Source organism: Mesoplodon densirostris, chromosome 6 (genome assembly GCF_025265405.1).
Source record: "Mesoplodon densirostris isolate mMesDen1 chromosome 6, mMesDen1 primary haplotype, whole genome shotgun sequence".
Lineage (NCBI taxonomy): Eukaryota > Metazoa > Chordata > Mammalia > Artiodactyla > Ziphiidae > Mesoplodon > Mesoplodon densirostris.
This window is the reverse complement of record NC_082666.1, coordinates 62,606,148-62,626,098: the sequence shown is the minus strand read 5'-3', so window position 1 is coordinate 62,626,098 and position 19,951 is coordinate 62,606,148. Positions and strand designations below refer to the sequence as shown.

Genomic DNA, 19,951 nt, shown 5'->3' with positions numbered 1-19,951 from the left:
TATGCTAACACATATATATGGAATCTAAAAAAAAAAAAAAAAAAAGGTCATGAAGAACCTAGGGGCAAGACAGGAATAAAGACACAGACCTACTAGAGAATGGACTTGAGGACACGGGGAGGGGGAAGGGTAAGCTGGGACAAAGTGAAAGAGTGGCATGGACATATATATACACTACCAAATGTAAAATAGATAGCTAGTGGGAAGCAGCCGCATAGCACAGGGAAATCAGCTCGCTGCTTTGTGACCACCTAGAGGGGTGGGATTGGGAGGGTGGGAGGGAGGGAGAGGCAAGAGGGAAGAGATATGGGGATATATGTATATGTATAACTGATTCACTTTGTTATAAAGCAGAAACTAACACACTATTGTAAAGCAATTACATTCCAATAAAGATGTTAAAAAAAAAAAAAGGTCAGAATACCTGAATTAACATTTTTCCCAAGAAGACATACAGATGGCAATCAGGCACATGAAAAGATGCTCAACATTGCTAGTCATCAGAGAAATGCATATCAAAACCCCAATGATATATCACTTCACACCTGTCAGAATGACTATCATCAAAAACAATGCAAATAACAAACGTTGGCAAGGATGTGGCGAAAAGAGAGCACTCGTACACTATTGGTGGGAATGTAAATTGGTGCAGCCACTGAGGAAAACAGTATGGAGGTTTCTCAAAACACTAAAAAATAAAACTGCCATGTGACCCAGCAATTACACTACTTGGGTATACCTGAATAAAACAAAAACGCTAATTGGAAAAGATACATGTGCCCCAATGTTCATAGCAGCATTATTTACAATAGCCACGATATGAAAGCAACCCAAGTGTCCATTAACAGATGAATGGGTAAAGAAGATGTGGTTTATATATACAATGGAATATTACTCAGCCATAATAAAGAATGAGATTCTGACATTTGCCACAACGTGGATGGACTTAGAGCATATCGTGCTTAGTGAAATAAGTCAGAGAGAGACAAATACTCAATGTTATCACTTATATGTGGAGTCTAAAAAATAAATGAATATGAAAAAACAGAAACAGACTCACAGATATACAGAACTACAGGTTACCAGTGGGGAAAGGGAAGCAGGGAGGGGCAAGATAGGGAGAGGGGATTAAGAGGTACAAACTACTATGTATAAAATAAATAAGATACAAGAATATATTGTACAGCCTAGGGAATACAGCCAATACTTTATAATAACTTTAAATGGAGTATAACATATAAAAATATTGAATCACTATGTTGTACACCTGAAACTAATATAAAATTGTAAGTCAGTTACACAATTTAAAAAAAATAAAAAATAAAACAAAGCAGTTTAAACTCTTATTTATGCATTTTCATTTCCATGCAACCCACTTAACAATAAGACAATGGATTACAGTCTATGCCTTCCTTCGATGCTTCTGAACAATTTTGAGTTGGAGACCTTTTCTCTCCCAGTCCAACTATGCTCAGTATCATAAATAGTCACTTTTTTGCCTCAATCAGTGGAAAGGGATCTTTTGGCTTATCTCCTCTGAAGGAAAGAACTTAGTTTCAGGACACAAGAATCCTGGATTTAAATTTCTCACCCTGACAGCAGGAAAAACAAAACCAAAAAAATAACTATCTGATACCCTTAACCTGTCTGGTTTCAGTTGCCTCATGTGTAAAATAGGAATAAAGCTACCTTTTTTTCCTGACCCATATACTTTCTTGTCTTCCCTTCAAGGCTATGTTGCTTGACTCCTATATTGCACTTCACCTGTGTTCCAGGACACTCTCGGGGCATTTGTGTCTGCTGTTCTGATGGAGATGTGGACGGTAATAGGTGCACTCCTTTCAAAGAAGAAGTCATACACTTCCAACTCCACCTGTAAACAAACAACTGCTTATGAACCATACATTGACCATTTATAATATAAAATACCATTATTTCTGGGCTATACACCACAGATGGAGGCAAAACTGATTCAGGTTTCTGCTGTTGCCTGATCTCATTTATGACAACCTACTCTCACTTTTTCAGGCTGTAGGTCTTGTTCCTTAGTTTATCAGTGTTTTTAACTTTTCCTCTCTGTGAAAGAAGTTCTTAACCCAAAATAAGCAAATATGCTAGACATGTTTCCATGCATTTGCTCAGAAGACTATGTCAGTCCAGCATCAGACCACTAGAGCCTCTCTCAAAGCAGTGGTTCTCCACTGGCAGAGCCTCTTCAATGACTCTATGAATACCAAATAGGCTAGCAGCTTTGTCTCTCTTCCTTCTTACCTCATAATGTCTCCTCTCAGAATGGCTGCTGTTTGGTGGCTGATAGGCAATTTGCATGTCACTTAGGTCTTTCCAGGTGAAGGAGGACACCGGTCTGGTGTGATCCCACAGGTGAGTCACATAGCCTTGGAGCGGGGCTTTAGTAATGTTGAACACCAGCAAGGGTTTGGGGGTCTCATCCTCTTCACAGTCCAGAACTGATGTAGTCAAAGAGGTCAGGATGAACTGATCCACTTCCAGAATAAACATGGCCATGAATGCAGCCCTTGGAATCTGATTAGGGATGCCAGCTCTCATATAGACGGGTAACCACACACTCTCTGACTTTTGAAGGAGAAAGAAAAGATGAAAGGGGAAACAATATAAATGATGCTGTAAAATCAGGGTAAATAGTATGATATTTAACACTAATTTCCTTCACGCCAGCCTAAATATGTGTCTTTTACTGGTGGAGCACACAGAGAACTAATGCTGGGCTCATACCTGAGGAAGCTCAGTGGCCAGAGGCAGAAGAATAATGGTGTCTGTGCTGGGATCAGTCTCTAGTCCTTGTTTGCAGCAGGAAGGAATATACGAGTGCTCTCAGATGTGGAGCAAGTGGGACAGAGGGTTGGTCTAGGGTCATCCTGGACCCTGACCTTTAGGGTGCATCTGTGAGAAGCCAAAGGATCTGAGCAGAAAGAACCTGGAAGTGGAAATCATATCCTAGGAGTGTCGGGAGGAATTACAATTGACCAATAAGGCTAGAAATGTACTCTCCCAAGATGAGAGGCCTTTGCAATGGAGGATCTCCAGAGGAACCATGAAATTGCCCCGAGACTAAGAAGCAGCTTGAAATATCTGCCAGACTCAGAGAGCATGAAGTCATATTCCATCAGTGCCTGGTCAAGTAAGACCTCTCTCTCCAAACTTCTCCAAACCACCCACCCCCAAGTCTGGAAGTTCAGAAACTAGTCAGCAAGGCTCAAAGAAAGAGAGAAACAGAAGAAGACAACCTCACCCCCTTCTCACTGCGTGGTTTATAAAGATAAAGGAGTGATATGCTGAGACAGCACAGAGTTTACACTATTTAGTCTTCATGAGCCATTGAAAAACATTTGAAGATTTATAATTTAAACAAGAATGGGGAAATTACAGTATGAAAGGACTGGTGCCGAACAATAAGACCAATTAAACCTAGAGTTAAGCCTAAATAAATGTTATTTGAAACATACTAACAAAATGGATACAAATATCAAAAGAGTGTACTTGAAATAAAAGACGATGCAAGCAATCATAAGGTATAAAAATGATAAACTGGAACTAAAGTTGCAGATTATATTAACCAAGCCTGTTGGTGAGTAACTGCAGTGAGAAAGGATAAATAGGATCAATCCTCATAACATATAGGAAGGAGGCAAAAGACTTCATTTTTTACTTTAAATGTTAAAAATATAGGTTAAAGAATTTTTTTAATTTAGAAATAAATTTTAAAGTGGGATAAAGGTTTTTCAAATAAGTAAAGATAAAGGCTAAGGAAATATAAACTAGAGTGCAGGATAATTTCTTTTAACTAGCAAGAAAGCAGAAAACAAGATGATAGAAAAATACCCACAGATATCCATTATTACATAATTATAGCCTATATTCTCTTGTTCAAGACAAATATTCTGAAATTTAAATATCCAATTATATCTGCCTTACCAGACAGGCACTTAAAATTATATACAAAGATTAAAAGTAAAAGAATGATCCTGACTTATCATGTAAAGTTTGCAGTTGTAACTGTAAGAATTTCAAAGAGAGACGAATTCAAGGCAAGAAACATTAAAAAGGACAGTGTGGGCAGTTGACAGTGATAAAATGTACAAGACAAAGATTCTTATAAGCATCACTATATTTAATACTATTCTGGCCAAACCAGTGGAGAAAAGAGTAGAAAAAAGAGGAATAATTATTGAAAAAGAAAGGAAAAAATTATCATCATTAGTGAAAGATGTAATTATGGTCTTTAAAAGCCCAAAGACTTGAAAAATTTTTAGAATAATTGAATTCAAGAAAGAAGCCAGACAAAAGAAGATTAGTCCAAGAAATAGCTCTCCTATCTATCATCAGTAACCAATGAGAAGAAATAGTGGAGGAAAAGAAGACTAGTCATAATAATTCTACAAAAACAAATTGTCTAGGACTGGACTTAAGTGTGCACAACTGACATGAAGAAAACTACAAACTTTACAGAAACATATCAAATATCATTTGCTTCGATGAAGTTAGATAACTTTTGTCTGGATGAGACAACTCAATGTGGTAAATGTTCCAATATTCCAATTCTTCCCAAAATAATTTATAGTTTTAATCCAATCCTGATAAAAATATTTAGGGGCTTTTTGAAAAAACTATCATAAATATTTAATTATTTACCTAGAACTAAGAATAGGTGAGAATGGATAAGAAAATTTTGAAGAGGAAGGACTCATCGCTATGAGGAAGGACTTGCCTATAAAATGTTAAAGTCTATTATAGACCTTTTATATTTAGAATAATATGGTACTGGCACAAGAATAGGTAGGCAAATCTAAGGAACAAAAGAGCTACCCTTGAAACAGACACATAATATCTTTCTATAAAATAGAAGACTCATCTAAAATCGATGGGAAACATGTCCATTATGCAACAAATAGTGTCGAAAATTTTGGCTACTTGGAAAAAACTGTTCTGTGTTTCACAATATGATAAAATTCATTTCAGGCAGAATAAAAAGGCAAATATAAACAGGAAAATGTTTTTAAATCTATAAGAAATAATGGGTGAACAGTCATTTAGTCACTTGATGAGGATGGACTATACCAGCATAAAAATAAAAAAATAACAAGATACAAAACTTCAAATATAGTATAAATTCAGTTCCATAAACTAACTCTGGTGTGCATGCCTCCCCACTCACTCTGTGTGTGTGTTTCTGTATGTGTGTGTAAGTGTGTATATATATAAAAATGGTAGAAATACCCCTAGTTTTGTTTTCTTATTTTTCTTTCTGTGCTTTTTAAAAAAAATCCTCTGCTGTTGAGCATAGGATTTTATACCTGTATACCTACTTTTATATCTGTTTGTGACATGCCAAATTGACTATGGAATAGGTTAATTCTAAATAATACAGGAAGGTCATTTTAAAGGGGAAACTCCTAATAAAACTGATCTGAAAACATAAAACCCTATATCAATATACAGAGGAAAAAGAAGAAAAATCAATTAGGAAGAAAAATGGCTCTAATTTTTTTTTACAGATATAAAAAAGCATTAAAAGGGAAAGGACTTTCATGTCAAAACAAACAGAAGACATGTACTAGTCGTTAAGAGACAAAGTTTAGTCTTGACTCAGCCAGTCATGTATAGTCAAGGTTTGCGAGGTTCACGAGTTCTCTGGCTACCACTATAAAATAAGGGGCTTGGGCTAAGCCATTTCCAAACCTGGCTGATGATCAGTTTTTTCACTAGCAAAATATGTATAGAGGTTATTATGTGTCCAACTTTGTGCCAAGTGCTTTGTAAGCATTATCTCATTTAATCCTCTCGATAAGAAGTAAGTACTACTATGCCCATTTTAAGATTTTTTAAATGAGGCATAAAGTACAAAGTCACGCAGCTAGTTAACGCTTGAACTCAGGCAACCTGGGCCCAAAGTCATGCTCTTAACTGTTAATGTTAGACTCAAATCTATTCTTTCAAAGCTCCCCAAGTGATTTACCTGATCAGTTTGACCAGATTACCCCACGGTTTTTCCAAATCTCAATTATAAAATTCTATAATCCTGTTTACTCATTTCCTTATCATTCCATGTTTTATTAATTCCTGCGGTAATAATGTTCAATGTTTGACTGGGTCTGTTAGGAGGAATCCTAGTGAGAAGTCAGCCTGTGAAAGACGGAGGTCTTCCACAAATGTCATCTCATATCATCTTAAATCAGCACAAAATCTGAGCTGTTTCAGCAGGTATACAGTCACCCCAGCTTCCCAAATAAACACGTTACAGCGTACATGAGTTAAGAGAATAGCATGTCAAATCTCTCATATAGGCTGATTTCACTTTCTGTCGTCATTTCAATGGGAAGAGATCAAAGGAAAGAAAGGGCAGGAGAATGTAAAAGAGATTGGAAAATGCAGGAAGCCCTTGGGGGGTTGTCTCCTTGACAACCCAGTCCTCCATCTCAAAGTCTGAAAGAGTGAAAATGATATCATCTGCTACAGCCATAAAAGTGGGACTGAACTCCCCCTCTCTCCCAGATTCCTGTGGCCTTGCAGAGTGGGTGTGTGGACCCTCTGATTTCCTCTAACAGATGAAAAGAGGTTCTAATAAAGGAGTAAATGAAGCATCAAAGAGTAGGAGTTAAAAACGCAGAAATGGGAAGCTGAAGAATACTGAAGGGAATGGGAGAAGAAAGTTAGCATGTAACCTGACCCAGGTCCTTTCTAAGTTACTTTAGGGATGACAGAGCTACAAGAGAGCCAGAGAAGGGAAACTACGTACTGATATTATATACAAAAGCTACTGTTTCAAGCACTTACTGGCAGAACAAGTCTGCAGTTCGCTGAGCTGTTCTACCCACAACCGTACAGGAACCAGCACGAGCGCCCCCGTGGAACTGGCTTTCTTGCTGTGGATCAGCTGGGGACACAGACACATAACCCCACAGACTCTACCTTGTATATGATTTTACTCCTGCTATCTGTGAGGTCCAGTCGGATGGAGATGTAATCAATGTGCGGAGAAGGGGGACTCAGATGTTGATATCGAAGCCCCAACAGCAAGAATTCCTCACAGCTCACTTTGAGACTTCCTATTTTCTTCAGTCCCAGGGGACATCTGCCACCTGGACACTTCAGTTCTGTTCCCAGTTCTAGAATGTACAGCAGTGAATTAAGAGAGTCACTTGTACATTAATGATTGTAAAGTTTAAAAACCCATCCTCCCTCCCATGGGTACTTATTCCCTCTCACTGCCCAAAGACTACTCACATGTACCCTCCAATCATTCACTGAGTAGGTTGTCATTTTCTTGAAAACCTGTCATTGCTTTTACTGAAAAGAACAGTTGACTAATTATCCAATCAGGTTCTTAACCACCAAAAGTGACCAAGAGAAAAAATATATAAAATGCATTTTCTGGTGCTGGACCATCTCTGACTAATAGGCTCACTGTAGGCCTTCCACCGTCCTGCTCTTGTCTTCCTTTACAGCATCCACTTCCATGGTACCATCATGCCATCTCTGCTAGAATATTCTACTCACTGAAATTCACTCCCCTCAGTGCTTGTCACACACTCAAATCCTGCAAACCTTTTCAGGTCGACTTAATCTTTTACTAAACCTTTCTTCAAATATTCATTGACCACCTGAGCCATCCTGCTGTCTCCCACTGAAAACCACAGTCATCTCTCCAGTACATAGTCTTTTGTCTCTGTCCAACTGCATTTTTCACTCCTGCACAGTATATGATACTCACAGGCCACTTATTTTTCTAGTGGCCTTTTGCACATGTCCCTGATGTACAAAATGGGTATCCTACTTCCTACCCTGTGAAGGCTGTGAAGACCAAATGAGACGACTTATTGTGCATGTTTTCAGCTATAAATTTCTGTCCAAATTCAAGGTATTACTGTTATCATGATTTTCCCTTATATTTTTTGGTCTTCCCACAGTGCCTAGAATACTATTATGCATCTAGGAGGTGCCCAAAATGTGATAATTAAATGAATAACAGAAAGAACGTTATCCATTAACTCTTCCTGATTTAAACCATGGCTGCTGCCCACCAGCTCTACCTCAAACCTGCTCCAAGTCTAGTAATACTTAGTAAATTCACCAACTACTTTTGCTACCACTGCTATTGCTACCTACTATTAATAATAACAGCTGACAGTTACTGAGCACTTGCTATGAGCCAGACACTGTGTTAAGCGCTTTGTGTGTGTGTGTGATCTCATTCACTCCCATCTTTATACAACCCTATGGAACAGCCACTATCCTTGCCCGTTTTACAGAGACTTAAACAGGTTAAATAACTCTCCTAAAAGCACACAGGGAATAAATAGCAGAGGCAGTTTTCAAGCCTGGGTTTTTCCAATTCCAAAGTCTGCACTCTTAACCACTAACTTACATTTTTCAACCAGCTACAAATTATATTAAGTAAAACTCTTTGTCATGGTAGAAGATGACCATTTACAGATCTGTCAGTTTTAGTAACATCCAGATAAGTATTAAAACATATCATACGAGACTCAGGGAAAAAACTGTGTGGGTGATCTCCACGAGGTTCTTCCGGCCGGGGCTCCACCAGAACCAGCTGGCCATGGGCTGGCAGCCGAGTTCCCACAGGGTCCAGCCTGACTGTACACTCCAGACTAGCCGTCCTCTCATAATCAAATCTGAGCAGGTTTTTATCAATGGCTCGGGACAGGCCATAGAATTCAGACACCTCCAGTACATTGTCACTTATACGGATGACGTTACAGTCTGGTTCCAGGAGATAGACCCGCAGGATAAAGGTTTCCGTGAAGGTGTCTGTCTCAGTCAATCTGTGGACAGAACAGAGCAAAGGCAATATTATTGGTGCCCAGGTACTTCTGATATTGTGTACTAACTTGGCTGGAAGCTTAAAGACTGGCTTTCACACAGTGTATCAGGTAGAGTTTGGATTTTATTTTATACTCTACTCTCAACCTCTCTCTTCTCTTCCCTTCTTCTCCTTACCTTGGTGACAACTCCTTTTTCTGTTACTTCCCTTTCCAATGACCCTTCTTTTAACACCTTCTCTCAAATCTATCATCGATAATGGTATTTAATGACTGCTATGAGCTCATAGTCCCTTCTCTAGCATGTGTGCAACTTAAGAGTATCCAGCATGTATAATTTATGGATTGACTTTTAATTCAGGAGTGAGAGGGTGAGGGGTTTCTGAAGCATCAAGGCCTTTTTGCTCTACAGAAATGCCACTACATGAATAGTCATTTATAGTCTAGTTGGGGTGAGCTGCTCAGCGCTTGGCATATAAAGGGTATTCAGTGATTGTTACCTCCATTCTCTTCATTCCCTTAGCGACTATGTTTTCTGGATACTTACAGAGACTAGCAGATATGGGTTGTCATTCTTTACTGAAGGGAGAAAATTAATGGGTGATGGGTGTGTATCAATAATGCAGCTCCTAATTGATGTGCTTTCATGATGGCCCGGGCAGATACTAAACTCTTTATGAAGAGTATATCATTCAGTCTTCACAGGAATCTATCATAAGTGTTGTTAATCCCATTTTACAGATAAGGAAACAGGCACAGGGAGGTCAAGTAGCTTGTCAAAAGGGCTAGAGACGAGGTAAGAGGGTAATAAACATGCTCTCTGATTTTCTGCCTCCAACTCCTCTGAATATTCTATTTTAAATCCTCAAGACCAGGGAAATTGACAGGTCCTCTAACTCTGCCCTTCATGCGTGCTCCTCTACCCTCCCCATCCCTTAGAAACTCAAGGAAAAAAAGAAGTAGGAACAGCTAGAATTCATTAGCTTTTCCAGCCCTTCCCAGCAAGCTCTTTGAAGCTAATTTGTTTTTTAACTTTAAAGTCTTAGGAAAATCAAACAGCCTTGTATGCTGATTGCATAGATTCCTTAGGAATCCTTTGGTGCCATCGCATTTCCTGAGCACAGCATTTGGTTCACCCCTCTCTTTCGGCACTTGTCATTCTGAATCACAGTTAGCGACCCATCTTTTGCATGAGCCCATAAGAACCAGTCTATGTCTCCTCATGTTTTTGTTTTTGTTTTGTTTTTGTTTCCTATGTCTAGCATGGGCCTAACCTATAGCAGATGATCATAAGTGTTCATAGGATGATTCACTGTGCTACAAAACTCTCGACTCATATTAGCCTAGTACTTAAGGCAAATTCATGCTGCCATATTTTAGCCAAATACTCTTTTTTTTTTTTTTTTTTTTGCGGTACGCGGGCCTCTCACTGTTGTGGCCTCTCCCGTTGCGGAGCACAGGCTCTGGACGCGCAGGCTCAGTGGCCATGGCTCACGGGCCCAGCCGCTCCGCGGCATGTGGGATCTTCCCGGACTGGGGCACGAACCCGTGTCCCCTGCATCGGCAGGCGGACTCTCAACCACTGCGCCACCAGGGAAGCCCCAAATACTCTTAAAAGCAACAAAAACCAAGTAAAAAACTATATAAGGCCTACTCCACCTACACTGAATTCTCAGTTGCTTCTATGAAGTGAGCAATACCATAACCATGAGCTTATATATATTTTAACATCTTTATTGGAGTATAACTGCTTTACAATGGTGTGTTAGTTTCTGCTGTATAACAAAGTGAATCAGCTATACGTATACATATATCCCCATATCCCCTCCCTCTTGAGTCTCCCTCCCATCCTCCCTACCCCACCCCTCTAGGTGGTCACAGAGCACCAAGCTGATCTCCCTGTGCTATGTAATTTTAAATTAACTTTTTATTTAGATATAATTCACATACCCTAAAATTTACCTTTTTAAAGTTTATAACTCAGTGGTTTCTAGTATATTCATAAGGTTATGCAACCATCATGCTCCCTAATTCCAGAACATTTTTATGATGCCCCCCATAAAAGTCCACACCCATGAGCATTCACTCCCCATTCACCCCTCCCTCAACAGCTGGCAACCGCTAATCCACTTTGTCTTCATGGATTTGCCTTTTCTAGGCATATCACATAAATGAAATTACACAATATGTGACCTTTTGTGTCAGACTTCTTTCACTTAGCATAATGTTTTCAATGTTCATCCATGTTGTAGCATGTATCAGTACTTCATTCCTTTTTATGGCTGAATAATATTCCATTGTATGGATATACCACATCATGTTTACACATGCATCAGTTAGATTGTTTCAACTTTTTGGCATTTATGAAACATGCTGCAGTGAACCTTTGTGTATAAATTTTTGTGTAAACATATCTTTTATTTCTCTTATGTATATATGTATATTTAGGAGTAGAACTGCTGGGTCATATGGTCACTTTGTCCAACTCTATAATTGATTTTTTGAACCTTTTTAAAATATAGTATGTTGAAAAATAGAAGATATTGCACTTCTAATAAATAAGCAGTTGATAATCAAAAAGAAGAATTTCATTCACTTTGGGAATATATTTTCCTCCTAATTCTCATTAAAAATTTGTAGTTTATAATCTCCATTTTTTTTATCATAAGTGGGGAATTGAATGACCAGAGATACCCATACAAGAACTCTAAAGGGAAACAGGAGAGGGCTAATAATTTGCCACAGAAATGCCCCAAGGAAGATATAAATAAAAGTAACTGAAAGGTTGCTACAATTCTTGCCTCACCCACTCGGGTCTCCAGTTCCTACTGTGAATTACTTGTTTGAAATCTAGTAACTCCCATCATGATAATACTTATCCAAAGAAAAAGAAGTACACAGAGCGGTTATCTGCTAAGGAATGAACAATGCTTCTATGCTGCTTACCTGTAAAGTCTAAGCTTCACTGTGTCTTCATCAAGAATTGGGCAACCGTTGTGAGTATACTTTACTTCATTGGGAAGGAAATGGCAGTCAAAGACCTAGTTCACATGAAGAAATTGATACATATCTGTGAGAAAACTGGTACACTTTTTAATTTTTCCAGCTGTAAAGTACTGCCTGAAGAAATTATGGTCTCTTAGCAGTGTGTGTGTGTGTGTGTGTGTGTGTGTGTGTGTGTGTGTTTTAACCATCACCACCTCTACCCACCTCCATGCTTATGACCATCCTGCTTATATAGCTGTGTTTTGCTTTGAGAATATCTGAATTATGAAAATCCAAGCAGATCAGGCAGATAAATTAAGCAGTGATTATCTCTAAATAATTATCTTTTCCCAGTGTATAGTACATTTAAAATATGGTTCCATTTTTCAAAATATTATTTACCAACACCATAGCAACTGAGTCAGAGAGGTCTACCTCTGTGTATGTAGAAACAGGCATGCATTACCCCACATACAAACACGCTGTATTAGCTCTGTATTTTTTTCTTCTCCTTTTATTGCTTTCTTTTCCAAATAGTGTTTTTATATTTAAAAATGAAGCCACTTACTACAGACATTATTGTTGTCGATCAGAGCCAAACACGACCCACAGATGTTTCTCATTTACTTGCAAAAGACTGCTTTTATTAGTTATGTAATAGCAGAAATGACTGATGAGACAAATAACAATGTCAAGGCAATTTTCTCTATTCAAACAAAATTATAATTAACTGTATCACCTCACTCAGAACTACTAAGGATTGCTAATTGTTAGATTCTGGGAGTCATAGTTTTTAAAAGAAGAGTTTTCTCTTCCATTCACACCATGACCCTCATTCTGCCGGATCTGACTTGGTAGAGTTCTAAGAAATACCCTCAAGGTATTCACATATCATCATTGTTGAGTTCATGCTATTTAGCCTGTACCTTGTTACAGCCTCAAACATTTACAAACAACATAATCCTCCCTGAGAAGACTTTCTCACTAATACAAATGATCTTTTCCTACAGACATCTTTGGTTCCTCTTTTTAATTGACAAGAGGGAAGGAGATAAAGGAAAGACCTTTCCCATATCATTGACAAATAGTCACTGTAATAAAAAGACAATCTGCTTTGTTAAAAGAAACATCTGTTTTATGTTTCATAATATGTGCTCCTTTTATAAAAGGTGACAACCATAATTCCATAAATTTACTAACTAAAACAAAGGAGAGCTAAATCCTTTCCTAATTACTGTCTAGCTTTGTTTTTTTCCACTTCAACTGCTTTTCAATTACAATTTATAATTAAATTGTCACACATTCCTAACTCATTACTCACTTTAATGACAGCAAACTGGTTCAAACTAGAGATATTTTCTTACTTCTGCATTTCCTATTCAAAAGAGCAAGCTCAGTGCTTAACGGGGGTGCTTTTCCACCCAGGAAATTTCTTGCTTTGGGTCAGGTGTGAGAAGTACTGTGAGTAGGTAAGTCTTGTCCTAAAACATGAGGAAAACATATTGCCATCGACCTTCTCTAATTGACTATCTCGAGAAGGTTATCGAGACAGAAGGTACTCGTGTGCACCAAGCGAAATCCCTTTCCAAATATCCAATAGGAAAATGAACCTGTTGGTCCTAAGACAAACTTCAGTAATGGAATGAAAACACTGGTTGAACAGATGTTAAACAAAACATTTTCTGTACAACTCACATGAAATGGTTCATTACACAGCAGGGTGTTGTTAATACAGTCATCTAGCTAGGAATGGGCCCAAATAAGCCTGCTTTCAACTTACTAGTAAGCTCTATTAAAGAGTAATGTTTAGGCTGTGTGTGTGTGTGTCTGTGTGTGCATAATTGGCTTGGCTATGCTTGGCTGTGCTTAATTTCAAAAACTCCATAAGAAATAAATCCCTGGGGAGAACTGCATCAACCTGGATTTAGTACAGCTACATATTGCAAAAGAGCAGTTTTCACTTAGGGATTTTGTTTTTGTTGAAATTATCATAATGAAAAAATAGGAAGATCACCAGGTGGTTTGAGAAACAAAGTTTTCCGGACATACAGATTTCATGATAGTACACAGTTCTCATATTTGACCAAAAGGCAATGAAACTCCACATTTTAATGGACTCCTTTCCACAGAATAACTTTTAGCAGCTATAAATCACATATTTATTTTAGATGATATAAATCTGTTTGAGATGTCAGATGTACCTCTGGATAGACATACACTAAACATTATCTTTTAATCAGCACACTAGGGGACACTTTGGGGATGTTTGGAGCCCTGTCCCTTTGCCTTGCAATGCAGACTTCCCTAAATCAGACAGATATGTTGTTTCTGTTCCACACTGTCTTTCTAGTAATGGATTTTTGCCAGAAAATCAGAGAAAGTTTGAAAATTAGACAACTTAGAGATCTATCACAACACTTGACCCTTGTGACCAAATAAATGTTTTACCTAGTTCTAGTCACATGGATCCCTTTTTGCTCTCCAGTGCCTCAGAGCTAGCCACATGGTGAAGACCATTAAAATATCACTGAAAATGATGATATTTTTCATTACTCTCATAGAAAGTGCTATATGAAGCACTTTAGAAGTCATAAAGTTTAGAAGTCATAGGCTATTTGGGATGGGGAAAGGATATCCCCAGAGGCTGGTTTAAGTAACAGGAGATCCTCCCCAAAATGCTTTCTAAGGAGGGAGAATCTGGTGAATAATAGGCCTTTGGTTTTGCATGCTTGGGGCCAGAGCTTAATACAGCTGGACCATAGATTACCCCAGTGCGCTACAAGGAGGAATTTTTCCTCTCTTCTTACCTCACAAACTATATTCAGCCTTACTTCTAAATAAATGTTGAACACATTTTTTAATATATTGATTGGAAGGGTTACCAAATTATCAGTTCATCAGTCTTTATAAGGCATCCACCTTTTTCCATATAGCCCTGGGTCCCTGCTCTATCAGGGATCCCAGACATCTAGGATCTGGGTCCTATTTAGCTGCTCCCCAAAACCCCAAGCATTTGCTTTTGACCCCAGTGCCTGTAGTTAGGGCTCCACGGCCTGCTGCTGAGCCTATTCATGTCACCTACTCATCACATTTACTGCATTGGGGCTCCAGACATGAGCTATCCCAGGCGTCTCCTTTTTCCCTAACTTATAGGTGCCAATCAAACACACTTTCCAGCATAAGTTATGTTGGGAGAAAGTGGGGAGATGTTGCAATTACCACACAAATGGGAATACCAGGGTGACCTGGGGCCATGAGCATATACTAACATTTTTTAGATGCCCATCTGAAGCTCATTGACTGACAAAAGAAAAACTCACATGAAACTGGAGGGAGACATTTAGTCACAGTCACATGAGCCATACTCCCAATGTGAGAGCCTGCCACAGCATTCTGATGTGTTTCAGAATCAGACTATAACTGTAACAGAAGTAAAGGAAATGTCTAGAGATGTCAATTTGTGCTAGCATCTATCTCAGTCTCTTTAGTTCATCTTTATGACATCTAATACCACTTTTGAATAAGCCGATGGAATTATTTTTTTAGCCAAATAGAGAGGAAGAACATTAATGCTCACAGTTCAGCAAACAGAAATGCTGTATTTTGCTAGGAGCAGCAGCCACACCCAGCGTTGAATATTATGAAAACTGTTTGCCTTGAGAAGAAGGTTAAACTACAGTAGGAACAAGTAATAAGACCAGAAGCAATTTTCTATTGTGTATAGAGATAAGCTCTTTAAGCAAATGTACGATAATACAGATTTTCCTAAACCCAATGAATTAGAGGGTAACTCCACCCTACAAAAGGATTGAGCACAGAACACCCTTAAATGACAAGGTCTCCATGGTGATTAAAGGGAAAAAAAATTTTATGAAGACATTTTTGAAGAACAATGAATATTTAAAATGAAGTGTCTTCATATATCTTTTCCAGATCTCTTCCCTTACTCAAGGGAATGTTCAAGGGATGGTAATAGATAAAAATGTCTTTGTGTTTAACTTTTGCTATTCTGCAGTCACAAATGTGTCCTAAAGATGTCCTGAAACCCTGATATCTTATCCAAAGGCACTCTGGCCATGGGTGAGATAATTTGGGGGCAGGAATAGTCCCATAAAGACTGACCATATCACACCACACAGGAGACTGCCCACTCTAACCCGTTTTCATTCTCTCTCCCTCTCATTTACTTCTCTCTCTCTCCCCCTCGCTCTGTTTTTTTCTCTCTCTCCCCTAAGATTCTCATAGAGTGGCCATGTACCTAAAATAAGAAGTATGTGATTCCCTTACCATTATGCCTTTTCCTGGGTGACTAGCTGTTTTATAAGGTCAAAGAGCTGGTAATATTTACACAAGTTTTCGTCAATAAGAGAGGATAAATTGGAAAGACTTGTCAATTTGGTGCATTACTAATTTAAAAAATGTATCCATCCATATCTGTTTGAACCAGCCTTCTTCCTCCAGAGGGGTTGACATAAATAGGAGTAACTCCTGTTGGTTTCAAGGCTGTAATCCACAGTCAGCCAAGAACTTCAAAAAACAGGTTTGACCAATCTCAAATCATTACCTCCTATACCCGAAACCAATGTTATATGTCATTATACTTCAAAAAAAATTTTTTAACAGGTTTCACCTTGCATAGAAAAAACAGTGCAGTATTATGCCCGCTAACTGCAACTCCACCGTTTCAAATTTGAACATCTTACAACACTCACCTCTGGTAGCTTGAAGGAAGAGCGCGCGCTCTCTCTCTCTCTCCCTCCACCTCTCTCTCTCTCTCTCTCTCTCTCTCTCTCCCCCCCTCCCTCCCTCCCTCTCTCCCTCCCTCCCTCTCTCCCTCCCTCCCTCTCTCTCTCCCCCCCCCCAACATTCTCACACACTCTCATTCACACACACTACTAAATAGCAAATCTCGGATGTGACCTACCTGTGGAGTGAGTTTCCCAACCCTCTGGGTTATTGGTTCATTCATCACAACTTCCACTTTGCAGGCATCTTTCTCTTTGGGGATGGCGAACTTCAGGTCATCCTGAGACAGGAAGGCGGAGCTGCCCTTCATCACCCTGACCCCTCGGTTAACACGGATGAGGGTGGGGCTGGCCCAGCCTGGGAGCAGCCTCAGCAGCAGCAGCAGGGCACCGAGCCCACCCCAGCGTAGAGAGCTCATGCCGACAGGGGCCAACTCGTTTCCATCCACCAGTGAAATCCCTTCAACAAAGGAGGGCTTCTGTGCTTTCTCCGGGGGTGTCAGCTCATAGTCCAAGGGGCAGGGCAAGGGGTCCCGACAATGTGCCCCAAGATCTTAACACGTCCCTTTCATTTCAAACTCAGACAAGGAGGTCTTTCAGGCAGTCCCAGAGCTTTTAATAAAACTCGCTGATCACTCCTGACAACGCCCGGCAAGATTAATGTGCCTCCCAAGTGCTTTTTTAATCCTGCAAATGGGACGAGGAGTTGGAGGAAAGAGAGAGAAACCAAAAGGTTTATGTGGCTTATTCAAAAGACCCCCACCGACAAAGGAATCTTTCAACCAGCCTGTAATTTCAGCTAAATTAAAAACAAATAAACTAACTTGACCTCCAGGGGCATCTGAAAGGCAATGCAGCCATTTCATTCCCTGGCGGTAACTCCTGCTTCCGGACTCAACGGGTCCCAACCGGGACGTCAGTTGTGTGGTCCGACAGGAGGCAGCCCGACTCACGGCCACGGGCAGTGTTTGCTCCTCTGCGTTCAGAGAAAGTTGCTGAACTCTTTGCTTTTGTCTTCTCACTTGATAAATGAGGACTGTAACCTCATTTGTGCAAGAGAGCTGATAGAATTACTTACCCACTGTTTGAAAACATGATTAATTCTAAATCAGTGCTACCCACTCAAAAAAAAAAGGCTTAATAATTTGTCGTATGGGCACAATTTTGACTTTGCTGGGCAATGAAGACACCTAAGAAACGCTTGAGTGGAAACTGGAGAAAAGATATTTTTTCTAAGTGAACATTTGGCGTTTTGTTTAGGTGTAACAAGGACTAGGAATCCAGTAACATAGCTTCAACATACACAGCTAATGACACGGCGATGTACATGCATTTATACATCATCTGCAATGCTAATTACATAGAAAGTATAGAATTCGCACAAGTGGAGTCTTTTTTTCTATTTTAACCACTTAGAATGTCATGATTATTTCTCTGTGTCATATAAGAACAGAAATGATTTTATCCAAAGTGCAAGGTATTGAAATATATCTTTAATTCCAAGATATGATTAGGTGAAACAATCATATCCACAATTAGTTATCCATGATAGACCATAATGGTGGTTTATTATGCCCATTGGAAGGTCTTCCATTTTCATGATTTTAATGATTTCTGCACATGGATACTGAAATGTTTGTCAGAAGGTGTAGACAAAAATGCCACTATTGCCCACCTCTAATATATTAAGGGAAGGCTCATTCTCTTGTCCCTGTTTGAAACCTTTCACTTTTGAGACAGTGCGTGACATGTCACCTAACACCTGGGGGCGGGCGGGTGCACACTTCACAGAGCAGCCTGTTTTTTATGGTGTCGGTCCCCAAATAAAACAGTCCCATCCTCCCACTGACCATGTTGCCCACGCTCAGGCTGAATTAGGTTGGCTTGTTTGGGCAAGAATGCAAACCTGCTTGTTGAACTTTCACAACTTGTTTCCATTCACCTCTGGCATCTAAGATCATTCAAAAAAGCAGTGCTTTCACAAAGAAGAGAAGCAACAGGGTGGGTAGGCATCACCCAAAACTGAGAGATAAGAGAAAAAACTTGGCTTTCTGAGATTTAAATGAATTAAATTAACCCATAAAGGCTGCAAGGACTCTATACTCTCAGGCCTTCTTCTCATCTCCCTTCTTCTCCTTTGCTGCTTCTTCCTAGAATCCCTGAATCTTTCATGTTGGGGAGCCTAGAGTCCAGTACTGGGACCTGTTTTTTGTCTACACTCACTCCCTAGTGACCTCGTTCTTCCTTTTTTTTGCATGGATTTATCCTTATGCTTCTCTCCCTCTTGTTACCCAGATTGAGGAGGCTGCCCTGCACATAAAAAAAGAGAGCCACACCTCAGGCTAGCAGAGCTGTGAGCCAGAAGGAGCCTGGGTGTTTGGGACATTTGCAAAGTGAAGTCACCACACCAGCCCACTCTGCCAGAATTTTACATGGCAGAGAATGTAAACTTCTTTCCTGTTTAACCTACTGTTAAACAGGAAAGATGGCATTTTTTTCTACACCTTCTAACAAATATTTCAGTATCCATGTGCAGAGATCATTAAAATCATGAAAATGCAAGACCTTCCAATGGGCATAATAAACCAGTATAACTTTACACTGTTAATAACCACCTTATTCTTCAAGCTTTTCTGTTAATTTTGTTTAGTCACAAATCAGGTAAATATTTTAACTTCTTATCTACAGCATATGGGGAAATAGCTCATTCTCTAATCATAGCATAGTAAGTCCTTAATGAGCAGATAAGGTCAAAGACCAAGATTCTAATGTTCATCTACCAGGAAGAGACAAGAGAGAAAGAAAAGGAAATCTATTTCTGTGGCTTCCCCATGCCACAGTGATATGGGAAGGGAAGACCCGCATCTGAAGATCTGGATTCTAACCCTGGTTTTTCTGAACATCTGTTTTCTCTTTCAAAAATGGGGCCATCCGTCTTGCCTGTTCCAGTTCCCCTGTGAGGCCAAATGAAATAGTCCATGTGGAAATATTTTCTTAACTACAAAGCCCCATATAAATGTAATGTTATTATTATAAAATATGTCAAAGGAATAAGAGAGTAAAGCTTGTCTCGAGAAAAATAGAATGACAGGACCTGGTCCTGGATGAAGGAGGCAGAATTAGGTTCAGTAAAAGTCAAAGTGTGTTTTAATGACATTCAGAATTTCTCTTTTTCTTCCTCACAGTCTTAAAACAGGAGGTCGAAGTAAGAAACTGAATGCTAATATTTCAGAAACAACCTGAAGCAACACTGCTGGGAGGTAAAGAGTGCAAGAGTAACAATTTCTAAGTTCAAAATCAAACAAAACTCAGCCTTCAATCAACTGGGCTACCAAATTAGCTGCCATAAAGATCAAAAAGAGTATGCTTTATTTGTGTTTTATTTACATTCTAATTTTGCGC

The 19,951-nt window shown here is 39.3% G+C and overlaps 1 protein-coding gene across 1 annotated transcript in view; it reads right to left on the bottom strand.

The window, feature by feature from the left end:
* Positions 1-16,968, bottom strand: part of FREM1 (FRAS1 related extracellular matrix 1) — a 154,185-nt gene extending 137,217 nt beyond the window's left edge. Inside the window, exons 1-6 of the mRNA XM_060101238.1 lie at positions 16,729-16,968; positions 11,766-11,860; positions 8,521-8,822; positions 6,949-7,145; positions 2,272-2,595; positions 1,765-1,873 (exon numbers count right to left, since the gene is read on the bottom strand). Of these exons, the coding sequence (XP_059957221.1) occupies positions 1,765-1,873; positions 2,272-2,595; positions 6,949-7,145; positions 8,521-8,822; positions 11,766-11,860; positions 16,729-16,968 (1,267 nt within the window). The remainder of the gene's footprint in view (positions 1-1,764; positions 1,874-2,271; positions 2,596-6,948; positions 7,146-8,520; positions 8,823-11,765; positions 11,861-16,728) is intronic.
* Between the last annotated feature and the right edge of the window lie 2,983 nt (positions 16,969-19,951).